At 47.6% G+C, this 24,868-nt stretch overlaps 1 protein-coding gene across 3 annotated transcripts in view; it reads right to left on the bottom strand.

Moving 5' to 3' along the window:
- NKAIN4 (sodium/potassium transporting ATPase interacting 4) overlaps positions 1-24,129 on the bottom strand; it is a 75,456-nt gene extending 51,327 nt beyond the window's left edge. For 2 of the 3 annotated variants that reach the window (XM_063959255.1, XM_063959254.1), the window contains exon 1: positions 23,846-24,129. In XM_063959255.1, coding sequence (XP_063815325.1) covers positions 23,846-23,899 — 54 coding nt within the window. In that variant the 5' untranslated portion in view covers positions 23,900-24,129. The remainder of the gene's footprint in view (positions 1-23,845) is intronic. The other variant, XM_063959253.1, reaches the window with a different exon arrangement.
- Between the last annotated feature and the right edge of the window lie 739 nt (positions 24,130-24,868).

Genomic DNA, 24,868 nt, shown 5'->3' with positions numbered 1-24,868 from the left:
AACAGATATATCTGCAGATCAATTGATCTGCAGATATATCTATGGACGGATCGAGCAGTGTGTTCAGCATACACACTGCTCGATCCATCGGGGACTGACGTCATGAACTGGGCGGGCGTGTACACACGCCCGCCCAGTTCACCTGTCAATCACCGCCGGCCGCCGCAGCATGTGTACGGGCGGTCGGCCGACCGCCCCGTACACACACAGCGACGCGCCAATATATCGGTAGATATATTGGCCGTCGGCTGTGCTGCGCGGCCGACGCGATACGTCTGTGAACGACGGAGTTCACATACGTATCGGCCGTACACACTGGCCGACGGTCCCGCGATATATCGGCCGTTCAAGAGAACGGCCGATATATCGACCAGTGTGTACGGGCCTTAACAGACAGGAAAAAACAGACACCCAACCGACTTTTCAAACATTTGAATCTCCCCCATTGAGGTGAATGTGGTGCCATTCACTGACCCTTCCCTCGATAGTAAGTAGTAGTGTTCTACTAATGCAGTCCTGTTTGATAAGGAATGTCAAAGGAATTTGAACCTGTGCTGTTTAAATACAAGTGGTTATAAGGACGTTGCAGTAAATCCTTCATGTGACTTTCAATAGCTTTACCACAGAACTTCTTGTAAGATCACAGGATATCTGGTATGTACTGAAAACTCCAATCATTGTTATGAATTGTAGAAACATCTGGATACAGGCATTTAGAACTAGAACAAGGATGTTAAGATGGGCATACACTGTACAAATTACTTGGCTGATCTGCCCGTTATTGGCAGATCGGCCAGATAATTGTACAGTTCATGCGGGCGATCGGTCAGGCATGCTGGACCGTTCAGCATGTCTGTCCAATACAATATTTTGAAAGTTGCCAGCATTGGGTAGTGTATACACCACAGCGGGTGGTCTTCAGGTTGCCGACTGTCAGCAGCTGTCCGAAAGACATGTTCCTTCACATGAGAACAGGGAAATGTCTCCTGCCAGGGGATGAGCACAGAAATTTCACAGTGTATGGCCATGATATCTGGAGGACAGTCAGGCTGCCGTGTATGCCCAGATTTACGCATAGCTGAGCAGAAAGTTTTGCAGTAACTGTAGCAGTAGTGGTATTGTAGTACTACAATAGCAGTGAGTGTATAAACACACATTATATATATATATACACACACACACACACACACACACACACACACACACACACACACACACACACACTATACTGTATATACAGTGGTGTAGCAGGGCTCCTAAACAATCAGCACCCCCCTCTGCCCCTCCTGATCCATCCACCAAACAAGTATGTAGCCTGGCAATGTCGGAAGCAATTGGCCAGCCAGTATCACTACAAAGAGTGGTTCTAGACATTTGTGGCTATGAAGTAACAAGACCCCTATAGCATTAGCCCACTGAACCCCGCTACTTACCAAAGGAAGGAGATCCTGACAAGTGCCTCCTCCCCCCTTCGGAATGCGTATGCATGACTAAAAATGCTTCATGCGCAGTAACATTGGTAGCATTAGCAGTGGTAATGGTAGGGCTTTGCAGGACAGATGCTTTTTCATTCAGCTGCTCCAACACTGGAGAAGAGATGAATTGCTCTGCTCGCTGCAGCGAATTAGACCTATAATTTGCACATGGCCATCACACTTTACGTTGAATAGGCCCTTCAGTTTTGAAATGTGTCAAAAGTATACATTGAACACCCAAACAGAATGCATATACACTCACCACTCCAGATTCTCCCCCCCTTCTATCCCCTGCTCTTCTGAGTCTGTGCAAGGGATGGCACATGCGCAACGGAGCCCTGTTTGGACTTTTAGCTGCCGTAGCTATATCCCTGCTGTGGTGTACATTTGTGATATCAATGAAGACTAGAGCAACCAAACCAACCACTTTAAAGGCATTACTATGATTCTTGATGAAAGGATTCTATGATACTTGGGTAAAATATAGCCACTGATGAAAGTCCAATGGTATGATGTTCCATCCTTTGCACACAAGCTGTTAACAATAAAAGAAGGGTTAGTGGTGGAGGAGGGTGAGGCTGGGTGGGGGTAGGGAAATGTTACGTGCTTCTCCATGGCAACATCAATCTCTTGCACTAGAAAAACCTGACATCAATCACACCACAACTTCAATATTGAAGCATTCACCTGCCCGTGTGACTAACATACGAGCTAAACAGCGAAACGCAAGGTCCTGATACAAAAGGAGGTTTTCGTTTTACACATATACATATCAGTTCCTCTTTGGTACACTAATACTTTGACAATATTATTTATAATCTTCAAATGCTTAAACTATGCCAGAGAATAAGCAGAGAATCAAAATGTTGAGCTAGAAACAATCCACAATCTCATAGTTCCTTTTTTTACATTTACCTCCAGATTGATGTTCAGTTAGACGCACAATGGGCATACAGAAAAAAAGACGCACATAAAAATAACATATTACCGCTCATATTCTGAGGAGTAAGAATAAAAAAAATTACATGCTAATCGGCACCACAAGCATACACACCTCAGGTATGAATCACATACACGTACAAACATTCTAACCATATGTTTGGCTTATGAGACATTTATTCATTATTAGGTTCCAATAAAAACAATTAAAAAAAAACCTATGCTTGAAAAAGACATACACCCCCCACAGCATCTTTCATCTTCAAAGATAAATTTGCAATCCACCAATCAGAAGTGGTTAGGTAGAGCTGGACACCCTCATCATTATCAGAGTGAAATTGCACCTGCAATAAGGTACCTGCAACTAATATAGGCGTATATACACCATATAATGTATGAGCAATGAAGTAAGCAGCTTTCATATATACACACCATACTTGCCTACTCTCCTGGAAGGTGATTTTTCGGGTAGTCCCCCTCACCCCATGGAAAATTGAGTAGATCTTCCACAATCTGCTCATTTCCTAGTGAAGTGGACAAGATGTGGAGATAATACCAGGAATTGGGGGTCTGTGTGGTGAGAGTAGGGCTAAAATGATGCAATTTGCACCATTTTAGCCCTGCCCCTTCCCCACGGACTTGCGATTCCCAGCATTTTGCTGTGATGGGGACAGGAACTAATGACGTGAAAAGCTTGCCCCTGAAATGATAAGCTGTAATTCCTCTCCGGACTTCTCCTGGAGAAGAGCAAACATTTAAAAACATTTTTTTTAAAAACAACAACAACAGGCCATACAACAATGAATTGGCAAAATTGCCCTTTTATATGTAAAATCTACAGAGACTTTCAGGACCTTTCCCCCCCAACAGGATTTTGTGTTTAACCTAGGACAAGTGCCTTGTTACATTACAAATGTTGGGCTTGCGGATATGCTTCACTCACTTTCCATAAAAGCCTGCTGCATTTTTTTAGCTGGTCACATTGGCATTTCCTGCATTATTTCTTGGCTGATGATTGCCATTTTGTGGAAGATTTCTTTCAGAAATGCTTAGAAATACCCCAAGATCATACTTTTATGCCTCACCTCTTGGAAATGCAGGTATGAATAGCTGAAATAAGCATGGCATTCAAGTGTGCAGGAAAACTTCATTATTACAACTCACTCAGGTGTTGATTCAGACTTAATTACACCTGCATTGTGTGCATGGAAGAAAACATGCCGTGATGTAGATGGCCGTTGTAGATGGCCCTTAACTCCAGCACATTTATGTGCAGACAAGCTTCCTGGCTTGACCATTTTCCCTGGAAATTTTGTCCCTGTGTGACTGCTCCCCAACCTCGCAGACTCGCGTCCGTGGTCACCAGAATCCAATCTTGGATGCCAAACCTGCGACCCTCTAGAAGGGGAGAACTTTGGAGCCACCACAGGAGAGAAACCCTGGCCCTGGGGGACAGACCTATCTTCCGGTGCATCTGTAGATGGGACCCTGACCATTTGTCCAGCAGGTCCCACTGAAACGTTCTTGCATGGAACCTGCCAAACGGAATGGCCTTGTAGGCCGCCACCATTTCCCCCAGCACTCGAGTGCAGTGATGAATTGACACTCTTGGCGGTTTCAGTAGTCCCTTGACCATGTTCTGGATTTCCTGAGCTTTTTCCAACGGAAGAAAGATCCTCTGCAGTTCGGTGTCCAGAATCATACCCAAAAACGACAGCCGAGTTGTCGGAATCAACTGTGACTTTGGGAAATTTAGGAGCCAGCCATGCTGTTGCAGCACCTGCAGGGAGAGTGCAACGTTTTTTAGTAACAGCTCCTGTGATCTGGCTTTTATCAGGAGATCGTCCAAGTACGGGATAATTGTGACCCCTTACTTGCGCAGGAGCACCATCATTTCCGCCATCACCTTGGTGAAAATCCTTGGGGCCGTGCTAAGACCAAACGGCAATGTCTGAACTTGGTAGTGACAATCCTGAACAGCGAACCTCAGATACGCCTGATGAGGATATATGGGGACATGTAGGTACGCATCCTTTATGTCGACTGACACCATAAAATCCCCCCCCGCCCCCTCCAGACTGGAGATTACCACTCGGAGAGATTCCATCTTGAATTTGAAACACATTGAGGGATTTTAAATTCAGAATCGGCCTGACCGAGCCATATGGCTCCAGTACCACAAAAAGGCTTGAATAAAACCCTTCTCCCCGTTGTGACGGGGGTACCTCGACAATGACTCGCTGTTGACACAGCTTTTGTATTGCCGTACACACTACCTCTCTTTCCGGAAGAGAAGCTGGCAAGGCCGATTTGAAAAACTGGTGTGGGGGCACGTCCTGAAACTCCAGCTTGTATCCCTGGGTCAAAATTTCCAGCACCCAAGGATCCAGGCCAGAGAGAACCAAGACCTGACTGAAGAGCCGAAGACGCGCCCCCACTGGTGCGGACTCCCTCAGGGGAGCCCCGGCATCATGCGGTGGATTTGGCAGAAGCCGGGGAGGACTTCTGCTGCTGGGAGGCTGCTACTGCTGGCGATCTTTTCCCTCTTCCCTTACCTCTTGCCGCAAGGAAGGATGATCCACGTCCTTTCTGGAATTTCTGCGACCGAAAGGACTGCATCTGATATGGGGGCGTTTTCTTTTGCTGTGGAGGAACAAAAGGCAGAAAAGAGGACTTACCCGCGGTAGCTGTAGAAACCAGGTCCGCGAGGCCATCACCAAACAAAACTCCACCCTTATAGGGCAGAGCCTCCATAGCCTTCTTAGAATCAGCATCACCATTCCATTGATGAGTCCGCAACGCCCTTCTAGCCATAGCATTGGCCCTTGATCCCAAAAGGCCAATATCCCTTGTCGTCTCCTTCAGACTCTGTCCCAGAGTCAAAAGCACGCTATCCCTATCCAGGGTGTCAACTTCCTATGACAAGTTATCTGCCCACTTTTCAATCGCGTTACTCACGTTATGTACCTGTCGTGACATAAATAGATTTCAAGGTAGCCTCCTGCCTACGATCAGCAGGATCCTTAAGGGTCACCATTTCAGGAGACGGTAGCGCCACTTTCTTGGACAATCGCGCCAGAGCTTTGTCTACCGTGGGTGTTGTCTCCCACCCAACCCTATCCTGAGAAGGAAACGGGTATGCCATAGCAATTCTCCTGGGAATGTGCCCCCTTTTGTCTGGCGTTTCCCAGGCTTTTTCCAAAAGGGCATTCAGTTCATGAGAGGGAGGAAACGTTACCTCCGGTTTCTTCCCCTTATACATACAGACCCTTGTCTTAGGGACAGCGGGGTCTTCCGTGATATGTAACACGTCCTTTATCGCCACAATCATGTATTGAATACTCTTAGCCACCTTAGGATGTAACTTTGGACATCGGAATCCGTGTCGGTATCAGTGTCAGCTATCTGGGTAAATGAACGTTTTTGGGACCCCGAGGGGGCCGGAGTGAGTGGTACCACTTCTCCCATGGATTGTCTCCATGCTTGGTTCTGAGACTCAGATTTGTCTAACCTTTTGTGCAACAAAGCCACACTGTTATTCAACACACTCCACATCTCAACCCAATCCGCAGTCGGCGGTGCCAACAGAGTCACTCCTTCATTCTGTTCAGCTCTCACACTAACCTCCTCCGGGGAAGAGCATTCAGTTTCTGCCATGTCGACACACACGTACCGACACCCCCAAACACACTGGGCTAAAGGGGACAGACCCACAGTAAGGCCTTTCAGAGAGACAGAGAAGAAGTTTGCCAGCTCACACCCAGCGACCCACCGGTCTGAAAAAAAGCACAATGCCCCAGACCTATAAGCGCTTGTTTATATAAACAACCAACACCAATTTTATGTGCCCCCCCCCGTTTTGGAGAGAAAATGGCGCTGGTCAGAGCTGAAGGATGAAGCCCCGCCCCCTACATGGCGCGCTTCAGTCCCGCTATTAATTATACTGGCGGGGGTCTCCTAACAGTGTCTATGCACTGTATATAGCTGCCAGTCCCTATAAATGAGGTTTTCATTGCTGCCCAGGGCGCCCTCCCTGCGCCCTACACCCATGCAGTGCCTGTGTGAGCGGGAGCAATGGCGCGCTGCGCGGTACCTCAGGAAGACTGAAGTCTTCTGCCGCCTTCAGACGTCTTCTTTGCTTTGGTTACTCACATGTCTTCGATCTTCTGGCTCTGTGAGGGGGACGGCGGCGCAGCTCCGGGAGCGAGCAGCTAGGCGACCCAAGTGATCGGACCCTCATAGAAGTAGGTCTGCTTCTCTGCCAGCAGTGCTCCCTGAAAATAAGAAACCTAACAAAAGTCTTTTTAGAGAAACTCAGTAGAGCTCCCCTAGAGTGTGATCAGTCTCCTCTGGGCACAGAATCTAACTGAGGTCTGGAGGGAGGAGCGAGTTCACACCCATTCAAAGTCTTATAGTGTGCCCATGTCTCCTGCGGATCCCGTCTATAACCTATGGTCCTTTTAGAGTCCCCAGCATCCTCTAGGACGAAGGAGAAAAACACAATGGTTTTGTTTTGTTTTCTACAAGGTGCCAGGACACTGATAGGCCCGACGCGGACACCCATAAAACAACCCCCCCCAGGTTCTGATTGGCCTATAGATGATCATCGGTTAGTGAAACCATCGATAGTCATCCAATTCATAGTTTGCCATCACCGATGACCACTTGACATTACACAATCGATGGTTAACACACTGCACACACTTCTGACCATTCCTACTGAGAAAGCACTGAGGTCTTGCACATATGAAACAAAGCTCAAAGCTAAAAATGAAATAAACTTTCATGTATAAAAATATATACTGTAGTTACCATAAATAATTGAAATTTATTGGCAGATCCTATAAATGGTTTAGATGGCAGAAGTGTGTGATGGAGGTTAGTCCATATGGTAAATAACTTACAGTATTTGCTGGCGTATAAGACTACTTTTTTGCCCTGAAAAACATGCCTCCAAGTGGGGGGGTCGTCTTATACGCCGGGTGCATTTCAGTTGGGATAGACATAGCTGCCATAGTGGCCTTCCGATACTCGCCCGGTGCCCATAGTGGCCTCCCGATGCCCGCCCGCCCACCTCATTCTACTCACCATCCAGTATCGCGCGATATCCAGTGCGGCCGCGGCGGGTCACTAGTGCCAATTACAGGGAGATGCAGGGACTGGCCGGAGGCGCTGCAGTCGCATTGTGGCCGTACAATGGTGACAATGACAGGTACTGTAATGGCACTAATACTAATACTAATGGCACTCATGTGAAACCGGTAACACTAAATGCACACAGGGGTATACTTTTATACATTTTACAACTTTCTCCTCGCCCCCTCACCCCTTCTTATGCATACCTTGATAAATACTCCCTATCCAAATCTCTTATCAGGTCATAATATACAGTATGTCACAAATCTGATGTTCTTTTACGTTTTATTTGGTGTGTGGAAGGGGGTAGTCTTATACGGCGAGTATATAACAAACTCTATATTTTGAGTGGAAATGTTGGGGGTCGTCTTATACGCCCAGTCGTCTTATACGCCGGCAAATACGGGTATTAACCAGACAGAACAGGTTTACAGTGTTACACATGGTTAATGCAGCAGATACTGTATGTATAAGAGGTACACAGTGCAGATCCAGCCAGGAACATATAAGAGAGAGCAGGTAGGAGCACACATTTGTGTCTGTACATACAGTGGTGGAAGTGGAGTATGCACGCTGGTTTACACATTATATATATACACACACACACACACACACACACACACACACACACACACACACACACACACACACACACATTCATTAATGGTGGTGCAATGGAACTATCAGGGGTTTGTAGCATGTGTAACGTCCTCTCGCTTTGAGTATAGTCAGGGGCATGTCCTTCTAGCATGGAGGGTGGAGTTGAAGACGCAAAGAAACGCTGCGCATGTGTAGTAGCATACAAGGTTTGAAGGTTGCACCTCTGACAGTCCAGAGAGACCGTGTAGGCAATGCCATTACTACATTGTTCAAAGCAAAAAGGAAAGCCCCAAATTTGCTTCCAATAAAAGCAATAACATTGAGTTATATTTAGCCTATAATTCTGTCATGCACAAACAACAGCTCTCAAGCCACATGTGAAAGAGGTCTGATGGGTGTTTGAAGGAGGCCTGGTGTCCATATAAGAAGTCTGATGGGCATGTACGGGGGATGTGGGGACATTTTATGGGCATGTAAGGGGTACATGGGGAAATCTGTCTGGCACATGTAGAGGTAAGATGGGCAAGGCAGAAGGTCTGGTAGCATGTGACAAGGCCTGGTGGACATGTGAGAAGCATGAAGAGACGTCTGACGTTATGTGGGGACATCTGATTCCATATTTAGGGTCTTACTGTAAGGGCTATGCTGTAAGATCTAATGGGCATATAGGTTGGTCTTATTAGCAATTAAGAGGCAGTTTGGGCGGTCTGGTGCAGGGCTGTACCAAGCATGGAAAGCAAGGAGGTGGCACAGATGTCCAGTACAGCGCTCTGGTCTCTGAAGAAAAAACGAGTTTTATGGTAAGAACTTACCTTTGTTAAAACTCTTTCTGCGAGGTACACTGGGCTCCACAAGGATTGGACAATGGGGTGTAGAGTAGGATCTTGATCCGAGGCACCAACAGGCTCAAAGCTTTGACTGTTCCCAGACTGCATAGCGCCGCCTCCTCTATAACCCCGCCTCCCTGCACAGGAGCTCAGTTTTTAGTTAACCAGCCCAATGCAGTAGCAGGAAAAGAGACGACAACGGTTAGTAGCCACATACACCACACTCTCACGACAGGAGAAGTGTCAGCGGCTAATGCCATACCAACCCAAAGAAGCTAAATGCGTCAGGGTGGGCGCCTTGTGGAGCCCAGTGTACCTCGCAGAAAGAGTTTTAACAAAGGTAAGTTCTTACCATAAAACTCGTTTTCTGCTTCGGGGTACACTGGGCTCCACAAGGATAGACATTGGGGATGTCCTAAAGCAGTTCCTTATGGGAGGGGACGCACTGTAGCGGGAACAAGAACCCGGCCTCCAAAGGAAGCATCCTGGGAAGCGGCAGTATCGAAGGCATAGAACCTTATGAACGTGTTCCCTGAGGACCACGTAGCCGTCTTGCACAATTGATCAAGGGTCGCACCACGTTGGGCCGCCCAAGATGGTCCAACAGACCGAATAGAATGGGCCTTAATGTGAACAGGAGCAGAGAGAGACCAGCCTTCACATAAGCATGTGCAATCACCATTCTAATCCATCTGGCCAGAGTTTGCTTGTGAGCAGGCCAGCCACGTTTGTGAAATCCAAACAAAACAAAAAGAGAATCAGATTTTCAGATAGAAGCAGTTCTCTTCACATAGATACGAAGAGCCCGTACCACATCCAAAGACCGCTCTTCGGGAGACAAATCAGGAGAGACAAAGGCCGGAACCAAAATCTCCTGATTAAGGTGGAACGAAGAAACCACCTTAGGTAAATATCCGGGACGAGTCCTAAGAACCGCCCGGTCACGGTGTAAAATCGGCACCCAGATCCGACACTCTTCTAGCAAAGGCAATAGCCAGCAAGAACACCACCTTAAGGGAAAGCCACTTAAGGTCAGCTGAACCAAGAGGTTCAAATGGAGGCTCCTGCAACGCCTCCAAAACCACCGACAAGTCCCAAGGAGCCACAGGCGGGACATAGGGAGGTTGGATACGCAACACACCCTGAGTGAAAGTATGAACATCAGGTAAAGTCGCAATTTTTCTCTGAAACCACACCGACAAGGCAGAAATACGAACCTTGAGGGAGGCCAGACGCAGGCCCAAATCTAGTCCTTGCTGCAGAAAAGCCAAAAGTTTGGCTGTACTAAACTTGGAAGCGTCATAATTGTTAGATGCACACCAAACAAAGTAGGAATACCAGACCCTATGATAAATCCGAGCAGAAGCCGGTTTCCGGGCCCGCAACATAGTTTTAATGACCTCTTCAGAAAAACCCTTAGCCCTCAAGACGGAAGCTTCAAGAGCTATGCCGTCAAAGATAGCCGGGCTAGGTCCTGGTAGACACAGGGGCCCTGAACGAGGAGGTCTGGGCGTTGTGGAAGTAGCAGTGGACGGTCTGACGATAGGCCTTGCAGGTCTGAGAACCAGTGCCATCTGGGCCACGCCGGAGCTATGAGAAGCAGATTTCCTTTTTCTTGCTTGAACTTCCGAATTACCCTGGGCAGGAGTGACACCGGAGGGAACACGTACGGCAGCCGAAACCTCCACGCCACCGCCAGCGCATCCATGAATGCTGCTTGAGGATCCCTTGTCCTTGCTCCGAAACCTTGTGATTGTGTCGAGACGCCATCAGATCTACATCTGGAAGACCCCACTTTTCCACATGGAGTTGAAACACTTCTGGATGGAGGCCCCACTCGCCGGCATGCACGTCCTGACGACTGAGAAAGTCTGCTTCCCAATTCAGGACTCCCGGAATAAATATTGCCGATATGGCCGGTAGATGGCGTTCCGCCCAACGTAGAATAGGCTTTGAGTGCCGCCTTGATGATTTATGTAAGCCACTGTGGTGGCGTTGTCCGACTGTACTTGAACAGGACGGTTCTGAATTAAATGCTAGGCCAGGTTCAACGCATTGAAGACCGACCGCAATTCTAGAATGTTGATCGAGAGGAGAGATTGCTCCTTGGTCCACCGACCCTGAAGGGAGTGTTGCTCCAGCACCGTTCCCCAACCTCTTAGACTGGCATCTGTCGTCAACAGGACCCAGTTGGATATCCAGAAGGGACGACCCCTGCACAATTGTTGGTCCCGGAGCCACCAGTGTAGTGACAGACGGAGCTCCGGAGTCAAGATCATTTGAGATCTGATCCGGTGAGGCAGGCCGTCCCACTTGGCTAGAATCAGCCTCTGGAGGGGGCGAGAATGGAATTGAGCATACTCCACCATGTTGAATGCTGATACCATGAGGCCCAGCACCTGCATTGCCGAATGTATCGACACTTGCGGACGAGAAAGGAAGCAACGAATCCTGTCCTGAATCTTCAGGACTTTTTCCTGAGACAAGAACAACCTCTGGTTGTGAGTGTCCAACAACGCTCCCAGGTGCACCATGCTCTGAGCAGGGACCAGGGAGGATTTCTTCCAGTTGATGAGCCACCCGTGGGTTTGTAGAAACTGGACCGTCATATCCAGATGACGCAGGAGAAGATCTGGGGAATTTGCCAGGATTAACAAGTCGTCCAGATACGGCAGTATTCTAACCCCTTGACGGCGGAGTACCACCGTCATCACCGCCATAACTTTGGTGAAGACTCGCGGAGCCGTTGTTAAACCAAAAGGTAACGCCCGAAACTGGTAATGTAGGTTGCCAATAGCGAACCTCAGGTATTGTTGATGTGACACTGCTATAGGAATATGCAGGTAAGCATCCTGTATGTCCAGGGAGATCATGTAGTCCCCAGGTTCAGAGGCCAGAACTATAGAGCGAAGGGTTTCCATACGGAACTTGAAAACCTTCACAAACCTGTTCAATGCCTTGAGGTTGAGAATGGGCCGGGAGGACCCATTCGGTTTCGGGACTAGAAACAGCGGAGAATAGTACTCCCGGCCCCTCTGAGCAAGAGGCACCTGTACGACGACTCCTGTATCCAGGAGGGTCTGTACCACCGAGTGTAGAGTTTTTGCCTTTGTCTGGTCCAAAGGGACGTCTGTCTGTCAAAATCGATGAGGGGGTCGGTATTTGAAGGCTATGGCGTAACCTCGAGTGACGACTTCCCTTACCCAGGCATCTGAAGTGGTCTTCAACCATTCCTGGGTATACCCTAGAAGCGGGCCCCTACCCTGGGATCCGCCAGGGGGAGGCCCACACCGTCATGCAGCAGGCTTCTCGGTGTTGGCAGTTGGCTGACGGGCAGCCCAGGCTCTTTTGGGCTTCGGCTTACCAGGTTTGGAAGTGCGGGCCTCCTTATGTTACGCCTGACCTTTTGCTTTACCTGAAGGACGAAAGGGGTTAAAGGACGTACCTTTAGCCTTCGATACAGAAGGAGCGGTATTAGGCAGACAGGCAGTTTTGGCAGTAGCCAAGTCAGCCACAATCTTATTTAAGTCCTCCCCAAACAGAATATCTCCCTTGAAAGGGAGTACCTCCAGGGTTTTTCTAGAGTCCAGATCCACAGACCAGGATCTCAGCCACAATATCTGGCGAGCCAGGACTGACGTAGTAGAGGCCTTGGCTGCTAGGATACCGGCATCAGATGCCGCCTCTTTACTATATCGAGAAGCTGTGACAATATATGACAAGTATTGTCTAGCATGGTCAGAAGAGATTTCAGCTTCTAACTCCAAGGCCCATGCTTCAATAGCATCTGCAGCCCATGTAGCTGCAATAGTGGGCCTTTGTGCAGCACCCGTGAGGGTGTAAATCGCTTTCAGACAACCCTCCACACGTTTATCCGTAGGCTCTTTTAGAGACGTGACGGTAGTGACAGGTAGAGCTGAGGAAACCACCATCCTAGCCACATGTGAGTCTACTGGAGGAGGCGTTTCCCAATTTTTAGACAGCTCTGGCGCGAGGGGATAGCGAGCCAGCATCTTCTTTTGAGGCACAAACTTCGTACCCGGGTTTTCCCAGGGTTCCGGACGTATATCCACTAGGCGGTCAGAGTGAGGTAAAACTTGCTTAACCACCTTCTGACGCTTGAACCTATCTGGTTTCTTAGGAGGGAGGAGGGACGGATGGCTCGGGATCATCCGTAATCTGCAGAATTAACTTAATAGCCTCCAAAAGGTCAGGAACATCCACATGTGAACTACCCTCCCCATCAGCCGTATCTGAGTCAGAACCTGAGAGGTCAGTAAATGTGCCGTCTTCATCAGACGAGGTGTCAGTGACAGCAGTGGATTGTGAGGCGATAAGCTCTCGCGTAGAGGACCTCTTGGACTTAGACGAGCATTGGTCAGACTTTTTAGTAGTCAAGGACTGGTTCAACTTCTTTAATTGAGCAGATAAATCGTCCGCCCACGCAGAGCCGGCCTTGGGCATAGGCAAACTAGGCAAATGCCTAGGGCATTTGGTATGCTTAGGGGCACTAGCAGCTTCTGCTGATTAAAATGATATGCGGCATGCCTATATTCTGTGTGTGACTGCAGCTGTATCTGCATACGAAATGCTACGTTGCAGTTTATTCCTGGAAATCACTGTAATGTACCATTTCGTATGCAGATACAGCCGCAGTCGCACACAGAATATAGGCATGCTGCATATCATTTTAATCAGCAGAAGCTGCTTGTGCGTCCTAGCCACATAGTAATGCAAATAAGATGCATTTTCATAAACAAAAGGTGCCCGACGTTAGCAGAACTGCCATCTGACTCATGCCAGGCATCTCCTGCAGAACTAGCAGCGGTGCTAGGGGGCACCAGCCAAAATCTTGCCTAGGGCATCATATTGGTTAGGGCCGGCTCTGCGCCCACGGCGGGTTAGCTGCAGGGACCACATACGGTTGTACCGGCATTGGGGGTCCGATAGGGGGAGTTAGTTTATGAACTAGCGTATGCAGAAGTGTGGAAAAAGTGGCCCACGGTGGGTCAGTATGTGCCTCCGTTGCCACAGTCCCACTGGGGGGCAAGGAGCCCCCAGAACCAGAGCCCCCAGCTGCTATATTCTCCTCATATGGCCCCGTGGCGTCAGCAACACTGGCAGTGTGTTCAGCCCCAGAACCGTTACCCTCAGAAGCAGACATGATATAACTTGCAGTATGAGGTTAACACAGTACAATTATCAGCAGCACTATACCTCTGAACCCAAACCCCTGCGCAGTGTAGTCAGCACTAGCAGAGATAAAGGAGAGATATGGTGACTAAATCACAGAGAAAAATACGTAATACAGTATAGATAACACCTGATGCACCAAGCCCCCTCAGGTTATGGAATATAGGGATAGCAGGTTGAGTGAAAGACACGAAATGGACACCACTCAGCTATCAAATGCACACACAAATAGTCACAGTTTGTACAATGCAGAGGTTATTACTGACAATAATACTGCACTGGACTAGCTTACACAGCTATATAACAATAGATATAACAGTACACAGTAAGAACTGGATGTATATCACAGGGTAATTGTACTATAAAACCCTGACTAAGTGCACTCTTTCACTGTCTAAAAAGGCAGGTAGAATACTTAAGTGTCATGTAAAGGCACAGCGCTGACAACCAGGCGGCTTTACATAGGAGGATTTGCCCAAGCAGTCCCAGGAACAGTGAGCTGAGGGATAATGGCGCCGCAGACACTGACTGGGAGTGAGGAAAAGACAGATATGCAGCTCCAGGGCGGGAACACTTGCTAGAAATGGCGCCCTGGGGCTGGGGGAGGTGCTTCAGGTCTAAGCCTTATCCCCTCTGCTGGCAAAACCACCGGGTACTGTGGGCGATATAAGAATTGGTTTAGAGAGAAAACCTGACCTGCGCCCATGCCCTGGTGATCTAGTGGGATCGCCTGTATCCACAGTGTCCACCGCCAGCGCGCGCGGCCCGCCTCCCACTGACCGCGCCGGATCGCGATAAAGACCGGGTCCCGCAAGCGCGACCCACTTACCACCTCCCGAAGCGTGGCCACGCGATCCTGGAGAGCCCCAGCCGTGTGTGTCTAACGTGAAGAAAAGCGGAGCCTCCGCTGTAGGTACCCGGCAACCAGGGCTCGGGAGTGTACAGCGCCGCTGGGGAGAGCTGGAGCAGTGGAGCTGCAGCAGTGAATGTCTCCTGACATTTACCACCGCTGCTGCCCTTGAAGTCTTCACTTTTTACCTCATAAAAAGCTTTTCTGAGGGCTGCTTGGAGCAGCCCCTCTGTTAAGTGCCTGCTTACTGCAGCACCAACTTACAAAACCGAGCTCCTGTGCTGGGAGGCGGGGTGATATAGGAGGCGGCACTGTGCATTCTGGGAACAGTCAAAGCTTTGAGCCTGTTGGTGCCTCGGATCAAGATCCTACTCTACACCCCATTGTCCAATCCTTGTGGAGCCCAGTGTACCCCGCAGCAGAAACATAGACTGCCCTACAGGCTCCCAGCTCCATGATGTAAGTACAACTAGGAAGCGGTTTTGTTATGTAAAAGTATTGGTGAAAAGAATCTCTGAAGTGCCAATGAGAAAGTATAGCACTGGTCTGAGCATGTGGGGAAGTCGGAGGGACATGTGACTGAAATTAATGTCTCTTTGCAGTATCTATAGGCAAGGACGTAGCTACCATAGGTGCAGGGAGTGCAGCTGCTATGGGGCCCAGAGCTGAGAGGGGCCACCTTCCCTGTCACAGTTACATGTGTTATATACATTATTCCCCATTGAGTGGTACATAAGGGCCCTTACAAATGTTAGCCTAGGGGCCTACAACTTTGAAGTTATTTCACCTGCTCATTGTGATGTGGTATAAAATGAACTGGGGAGAATTATAATGTTACATAACATGTACTGGGGTATTGTAACGTGGCATAATATGAAGTGGAGGTACTATATAGGGAGGCCAATCCCGGGCCGTTTTTTCAATCCCGGGATTCGGGATTGAAAAACGGTTAATCCCGGGATTCCCGGGATTGCAGTAGGGATTAGAGAAAGTTGTAGGGAGCAGCGCTGGAGGGAGGGTGTAGGTAGCGGTGCGGGAGGTAGGGAGTGTGTAGGTAGTGGTGCGGGAGGTAGGGAGGGTGTAGGTAGCGGTGCGGGAGGTAGGGAGGGTGTAGGTAGCGGTGCGGGACTCAGGACAGAGGGTGTAGGTCGCGGCAGGGAGGGAGGAAGGCTGCACGGAGGGAGAGAGGATCATGTGTGTAAGTAATAGCACTTACTATTAGACGGGCGGCAACCATTAACACACTGAACGCGGCGGCATTTCAAATGAAGTGCCGGCCGCCAGCCAACCAGAGCTGGCGGACCGGCAGCCAATCAGGGAAGCGGCCGCAGCAGTTGCTCCTGATTGGCTGCCGCTGCAGCTTCCCTGATTGGCTGCCGGTCCGCCAGCTCTGATTGGCTGGCGGCCGGCGCTACATTTGAAGTGCCGCGCGCGTTCAACTTGTTCATGGCTGCTGCCCGCCTAAATGAGTAAGTACTATTACTTACACACCCACCCTCCCGCCGCCGCGCATGCGCAGTATAATCCCGTGAATCCCGGGATTGGATGCTCCAAATCCGGGATTCAAATCCCGGCATTTTTGGGTCCAAATCCCGGGATCCCGCCGATCCCGATCCCGGGATTGGCCTTCCTAGTACTATAGTGTGACAGAATATGAACTTGGACACTGTGGGTGGAATTCAATTGTTTGAAAAGGTGGTTGGGTGTCTTTCTTTTCCTGTCTATTAGATAAGAAAAAAAGACACCCAACTGAAGTTTCAAACAACTGAATACCCCCATGTATGTCATAATGTGAATTGTACAGTGTTGCATAATGTGTACTGGCAGTCCTACAATGTGACATAACATTAACTAGGACACTACTACGGCTCATAAAATGAACTAGGGCACTATTATTGGGCATAACATTAACAACTGCTGCATAGAGATGTGTCTTTCTAAAAGCATTGGGACAGGGGCCCCTCCAAAATGTTGCTATGGGACCCACAAAGTTCTGGCTATAGGTATTATTTTTTGCACTGTTTGGCTACTCCTGTTGTAATTCTTGAGGATTTGTTATTCTCTCTTGGAAAAAGTTTCATACTGAAACTGCTTTACCAGACCAGTCTCCATTTGTTTCTATGATGAAGTTGAATACCACTGAGAGAATATAAAAAAAAATAAAAAAAATGGAAAAAGCTAACAATAATGAATAGATATTAACACAATTGTGCTAGAAAAAATTCTTGTTGGCAGTTAAAAGTTAACACCAGTCCCATGTTTGTTAAAGTCTCAGGATGCCATAAAAATGTGGCATTCCTGTACTAGGTGCTTGGAAACCAGCCTCCTGCTAACCCCCTACCATAGCGACCACCCAGATTCCAGGCTTTGTAAAGCAGGTCTTGGTGCTAAGCAGACAATGCCTGCCTGTACACATCCAGCAATCTGATATACTGGACACAGTATACACAGGGAAATATAGCTACCTAAATACAATGATGATTGTGTATAGTTTTACATACGCATTCGAGCAGAAAACACATTTTAACAACTCAACAAATTATATATATATTAGTAAACTAGGTGCTTCATCGCGCCCTATGGGCGCTCTTCACACCGTCGTAAAGGGGCTACGCCCCCTTAAACCCTGTACGCCGTTCAATATATGTATTATATGAAGTATTACCTGCATTCCTAGTTTTGTGAGTGGTTAAATATTGCACAATAAAAGGGCGTTGGATGGTGAAGGGGCGTAGGCCCTTGCGACGGTGTGAACAGCGCCTGCAGGGCACACTGTACAGAATGCAGCGGGTGTGGGGGAGAACGCGGATGGGGTCGTGAGGCGCTGCGGGTGGGATCCGGAGGCAGTATGGGTGGGGGAGGGCGGGGGGTGCCGCGGGTAGGGGAGGGGCAGGTACGGGGATCTGGGGGATGGGTGAGGGGGTTCCGGAGGTGCTGCAGGTGGGGAAGGGGCGAGTGCGCTGCTGGTGGGGTAGGGGGTCCGGAAGTGATGTGCGTGGGGGAGGGGCAGGTGGGGGAGGGGGCGGGGGGGCAGATGGGGTGGGCGGAGCAGCGGGTAGTGGAGGAGCGGGTGCAGTGGGGCCGTGCGGGTGGGGTAGAGGGGCAGGAGGTGCTGCAGGTGGGGAAAGGGCGAGTGCGCTGCGGATGGGGTAGGGGGTTCGGAAGAGATGTGCGTGGGGGAGGGGCAGGTGCGGGGGTGCGGCAGATGGGGGAGGGGGTCCGGAGGCGGTGCGGGTGGTTGAGGGGCAGGTGCAGTGGGGCAGCGGGTGGGGTAGGGGGTCAGGATGTGCTGCGGGTGAGGAAGGGGCGGTTGCGGGGGTTGACGGCGGATGGGGGAGGGTGTCTGTAGAGGCTGTGGGTGGAGGAAGGGCGGGCTGTGGTTGGGAGGGTCTGTGGTTGAGGGAGGGGCAGGGGAGTGGGAGCCGTGGCTGGTGTAGGGGGTCTGGAGGGGCCACATGTGAGGGAGGGGTGGTGGTGCGGCGGATGGTGGAAGGGTCCAAAGGAGCTACAGGTGGTGGAAGGGCAGGTGCGGCGGGTAGGGAAGGGGCAGGTGCGGGCATCTGGCGAATGGGGGTTCCAGAGGCGCTGCAGGTGGGGAAGGGGCGAGTGCGCCGTGTGTGGGGGAGGGGAATGTGCGGCACATGGGGGAGGAGGTTGTGAGGCACTGCGGGTGCTGGAGGGGCGGGTGCAGTGGGGCAGGGTGTCAGGAGGTGGTGCGGGTGGGGAAGGGGCAAGTGCGCTGCGGGTGGGGTAGAGGGTCCAGAAGCGACGCGATGATTGAAGATTTCTCATTCCCCGAGCCAGTCACTGGCAGAACGGCGAATTGGCCCAATTAATTTCTGATACCTGGGACCCATGGGCCTTGGTCAACTAGAAGGTGAACCTTGGAAAAATCAAGTTGTACTAAAGTGGGACAAATGCAACATGTACGGACAGATTTCTAATTGAGTAGGTTATGTCCTAGCACAAATCACAGTGTTAAAATAAAGCTGCAAAGTATTTGTATCACACTTCCCATAAGCAAACGCGGGAGGGCTTCCAGTTGCCCGGAACCCCCACCCCACCCCTTCCCCTCCACTTGGCCAGCAGCTCAAATTATAACCACAATAGCAATAGTATATAATATGATTACTAGAACTGCCGGCACAACATGCAGTTTAAGGGACAGAGTATATGCAGCGCTGCCAGGAAGCAGAGACAGGAGACTTACCATGAGGTGGGAAAATGTGTGCTTATGTTTGTATATTTATTTATTTATTTATTTATTTATTATGAGATGTTTAACCTTTCCCTGACCACTTATGTTATTTATATTAGTTACATATGTTTTGTACTGCCTATAGTATAGACCATCTATATACATCTAAATACACTTTGTTGTTCGTTTGGGTTGTCATTCGAGGCATACACACTGAACGATGTGCACAGCGTCGTTAACATTCTAGACAAAATTGATTTGCATTCACAGACGACAGCGAGCTTCGTTAACGCCGCACGGGGCCGCACATTGTTCGTACGTCGTTGGGAGCATATACACTGGGCAATTAGTTAACGATAACGCTCATGACGGTGAAAATGAGCTATATCGTTAACTATCTAGTCAAGTGTGTATGCATCTTTAGTGTCCATGCCTCCACACAGATCCAGTCCAACTGCTGTGGAGCTCCAACAAAAGCACCTGGAATAATATTCAGGCTACCACACATTGTCTATCCTATACGTGGTGGATATCCCAAATAAAGAATCCTTCGCTGCCACACCACTGCCTGGTGGTATTGTACACACAAACAACTCTAGGGGGGGGGGTATATTTACTAAGGTGCGGGTTTATAGAAGAGAGATGTTGCCCTTAGCAACCAATAAGATTCCAGCTATTATCTTCAAGAAGGTGCTAGATAAATAAGTAGAATCTGATTGTTTGCTATTATTATTACTACATTTTATTTATAGGAAGCCACAAGTGTTTTGCAGCGCCGTACAAAGTACAGTACAGGGAGACAAAACTTAGCATTACAGTAAATAAATAACAAAAAGAGTGTACAGGTAACAAAGAGCACCACAATTCTCAAAACATAATACAGCTTAGATGTAAGTAGCGAGGGAGTAATCATCGTACTACTTGGGGCTGGCGGCCATAGATAGAGATGAGCCTTTACCAGCAGGAGAGAAAGCAGGTAAATATGGTCGCTGAGTAGGAGAGAGCTGCGAGTGAAATGTGTTGAGAAGAGGGCTTTGACAACAAGAGGAAAAAGGGCCCTGCTCTGAAGAGCTAACAATCTAGTGGGGAGGGGCGACAGACAGATGACATGAGGTGCAGGCAAGCGAGAGGAAACCTAATGGCAGTATGCAAGCAAAGCATCGATGGTCAAGGCATGAGGCAGGGGGATGGAGGAGCAGCCTAAGGACTAGGTTATGCATTGGAGGGGTACGCTTTGATAAATAGGTGGGTTTTCAGTGCCCGTTTGAAGCTTTGCAAGGTCGAGGAGAGTCTAATGGAGCGGGAGAGCGTGTTCCACTGAAGGGGTGCAGCACGAGCAAAATCTTGAACTTGTGCATGGGAAGCAGTGACCAGGGTAGAGGAGAGGCGACGGTCATCGGCCGACCGTAGGGGGCGGGAGGGAGTATGAAGGGAGAAGGAGGTTGGAGATGTAGGGAACAGTGGAATTAGAGATGGCCTTGTATGTGAGGGTGAGGAGTTTGAAGAGGATTCTGTGGGGGAATGGGAGCCATTGTAGATTTTGTCGAAGATGTGGAGTGGCGGGAGAGGAAGATGAGCCTAGCTGCGGAGCTCAGGACAGATTGGAGGGGAGCCAGATGGGAGCAAGCGAGGCCAGTGAGGAGAACATTCTATGCTGTGCTATGGCAACATCTCCACTTCTATAAACCCGCCCCTTAGTAAATATACCCCATGGTGTTCCTTGTACAATGTCTCTGAATTCTTTATCAAAAGTAGGCAAGAACGGGTGAGAAATAGTAGTACAGAAAATGCAAATAAAAAGTTACAGTGGAGAACTGATTCTAACAATCTTGTGTAATATGTTGCCACTATATGAATAAAAAAAAATATTTGGGATAAAACTAATATTGTAAACAATAAAAAAAAAAAGTGCTCACATATTGGACAGGTGGATTGCATATATTTTTGTTAGCCAGGTTAGGATAAACATTGCAATTATTTTTACAGATGGATGAAAAGGTTTTACAGGTTGAGTATCCCTTATCCAATATGCTTGGGACCAGAGGTATTTTGGATATCGGATTTTTCCGTATTTTGGAATAATTGCATACCATGATGAGATATCATGGTGATGGGACCTAAATCTAAGCACAGAATGCATTTATGTTACATATACTCCTTATACACACAGCCTGAAGGTAATTATAGCCAATATTTTTTATAACTTTGTGCATTAAACAAAGTGTGTCTACATTCACACAATTCATTTATGTTTCATATACACCTAATACACACAGCCTAAAGGCCATTTAATACAATATTTTAATAACTTTGTGTATTAAACAAAGTTTGTGCACATTGAGCCATCAAAAAACAAAGGTTTCACTATCTCACTCTCACTCAAAAAAAGTCCGTATTTCGGAATATTCCGTATTTCGGAATATTTGGATAAGGGATACTTAACCTGTATTAAGTTTGGTTGACAGTTGGTTACCAAGCTTCCAATTCTGAATGATATGGTAGGGGGTCAGCTGGTACTGTAGCCCAGAGAAGGGTTATATAAGAGCAGTAAAAAATGTTAATAAATGAAATAAATGTACTAAAATGGCTTTGCCCAACGCTAAATATCTCCATGTAGACAGAGAACACTGAAATCATTTGATATCATTAGGTAGTACGGATGGTGTAATGGTTAGCATTACTGCCTCACAGCATTGAGGTCATGGGTTTGATTCCCACCATGGCCCTAACTGTGTGGAGTTTGTATATTCTCCCCGTACTTGCGTAGATTTCCTCCGGGTACTCCGGTTTCCTCCCACAATCCAAAATATACTGGTAGGTTAATTGGCTCCCAACAAAATGAACCCTAGTGTGAATGTGTCTGTGTTTACATGTGGTAGGGAATATAGATTGTAAGGGGTGGGGACTGATGTGAATGGTTAAATATTCTCTGTGAAGCGCTGCGGAATATGTGTGCGCTATATAAATGGTAATAAATAAATATCAATTTTGTGTTAAGGTCTGTACACACGGTGAGATATTTTCTTACGATTTTGCCTGTAAAGTCAAAATCGGAAGGAAAGTTAGTGCAGATCGCAAGGTGAAAGTCACTTTGCGATGCCGATGCGCAGTCCCGCGCGGTCGGCATCGCAAGCCTAGATAGTAAAAATTGACTTGCCTGCACAGTCTATCTTGTAGAGAAGATAGTCAAAATTGACACTTCGCCAAAATCGCACAGTCAGTATCGCAAGCACAGTCATTATATGCTTGAAATACCGACCTAGTCCCTATCGCACCGTGAGAATCGGGGTTAGCCCGAATCTAACCATGTGTATGCACTTTTAGTCTCTATTAGAAGACACAACAGAGCAATATACTGCATGGATTCTCCTGATATTTGTTGACCTAATTAGTCAGAATTGGGTTATTGATGTAACTCTCTTTTTCTCTCTCTTTGCAATAAAATATGTGGCTGTCCCCACACTTGTCCTCACTGTGCTATCCATCAGTCCTTTAGCACTGCACTCCTTATGTCTTCAGGAGATCCCATTCACTAAACAGCAGTGGCTTCAGAAAGTCATGACTCAATATAAAAGCAATGAGCCATAACACTCCTTTATGTCCGCTGTAAACATCTTATGAAGCTGATAAATGTAGCCAGTATGTGAATATAATATGTGAATGTACACAAATGAAAGCTATGAAGCCTACCTGCCATAACTTACACTAAGGCAGCACTGGATAGATTATATTGTATCAGGGGACAGAATGCCAACTACTTTCCACTTTGTTACTAATTGCGATCGACAGAGAGCGAAATGATGCACAAGGAAACTCAGGCAAATACTTAGTGATGGGTAACGAGAGAGAGAGAGAGAGAGAGAGAGACATTTTTCAGTGACCTGTGGCTAATCATCACTGAAGTGTTAATGATATGTTGGACCAGGGGACATGCCAACAATAATAAGTCAAATACAAGAAAGTGTGACCACCCATGTATTATCTATATGCCATACGTGGCTCAATGATATCCCCCCAATGCTGGAAAATGACAGAGGAATCTGAGAACAACCCAATTTAAAAAGGTAGAATGTCCCTGTTCAATTTATTTACTCCCCTTTAACACTACTTTAGTGTCCTCATGTTTAACAGACTTCTTTTGTGTGACACTTCATGAATACGTGTTTGTGTGCATTAACATCAATATTGAGTAGCATGTACTGTATATAATGGTCTGATGGTCTCACAAGATACAAATATAAATATAGATCCAAAGGGGAACACAGAAAGCATTATTAATGAGCCCCTTCCCCCACCAGCATGCATTGATATGCATGAACCTGTCATAACGGTATGTGGAGAAGGGCTGTTTAGTATGTACGACATGAGGACTAAACCAGTTCATCACAACAAGTCAATGGGCTGAATTTGTGCACATAATTACCTAACGCATTAATGAAAAGTTTTCTCACACCATCTTTCTAGATCACAAACCTCACAATCTCCACGCAAAGGCTCACAACCACACAATAGCTTTAAATGACAATCTTTGCAGGTAACAGAGTAACAATGTAAGTTGCATTTACTGTACAAGGATCTACTGTAAGTAATACTATGATCTGTGAAAGAATATACCAAGTAAACTCACCAGTTGAACGGTGCAGAGGAGTACTAAGGTGCATCTTCCAGTACAGCATCCCATCCTTTTGTCAGGGGGTACAAAGTTCTCTGGCGTACCACCCCAAATCTACACTCATACGCTGTCTGTTACTATATGGGTTTGTATTTGACCATGTTCAGAATAGGCAATGCTCGCTAGGCATAAACTGCTGGGGACTAGCTATGTACAGACTACAGACCTGTCTTTCTCACCAGGATATGTAGGAACAGATGCTTTTCTCACAATGTGATCAACTGATGCTGAGCCTCTCCCCCTTAATCTCTCTTTCTCACAAATGCAAGGAAGAGGGAGGGGCCAGTGTCTGTTTTAAAGGAGCCATGCTGAACTAATCACAGACAAAAGAGCCTGACAATGGGCAGACCTCAGACAGTTCTGTGGAACAGTCAAAAAATTGTAAATGGGTTACACTATCCACAGCAGACATAACAACAGCAGACAAAGAAAGTGTAATATAAGTTCCTGATTTAGGGCGAGTCAGTCCTGACATGAGTGGACTGTTCTGATGTCCTGCCAGGCAACACCTTTGTGTGACTACGGACTGTCATTAATGATGGTCCCACTCACCACGCTGAGTAGATGCCAGTGCACCTGACACTGCAGAAAGGGTTTTTTAAGGGTTGACAATGGAGATTAAAGGGTGGCATAGTGCTTTAGAATGCCAGGAGTACATAGTAAACCCAACCTCTGTCAGCATTTACAGCACTGCACACAGGTTGCACTAGACCGATATTGGGAGTAACAGTATATACATATCAGCTCCATATAGAAATAATATACCCTCTACTGTAAACGATAAAGAAATTAGAAATGACAGAGAATTTCTGGGACCAGACTAAAAAAAGCATAAGGTTGCAGTTGATAAGGTATCGATCAAATGGGTCACACATCTCCCAATAATCTAACTTTACCATTTAAAAAATAGTGGTAAATCATTTCATATAACATAGATGTTTTATTATTGGAAAAAAACAAACCCTGTTTCTTAACACA

The sequence above is a fragment of the Pseudophryne corroboree genome, chromosome 3 (genome assembly GCF_028390025.1).
Source record: "Pseudophryne corroboree isolate aPseCor3 chromosome 3, aPseCor3.hap2, whole genome shotgun sequence".
Taxonomy (NCBI): domain Eukaryota; kingdom Metazoa; phylum Chordata; class Amphibia; order Anura; family Myobatrachidae; genus Pseudophryne; species Pseudophryne corroboree.
Note: the sequence above shows the minus strand (reverse complement) of the source record. Positions and strands in the feature narration are given on the sequence as shown.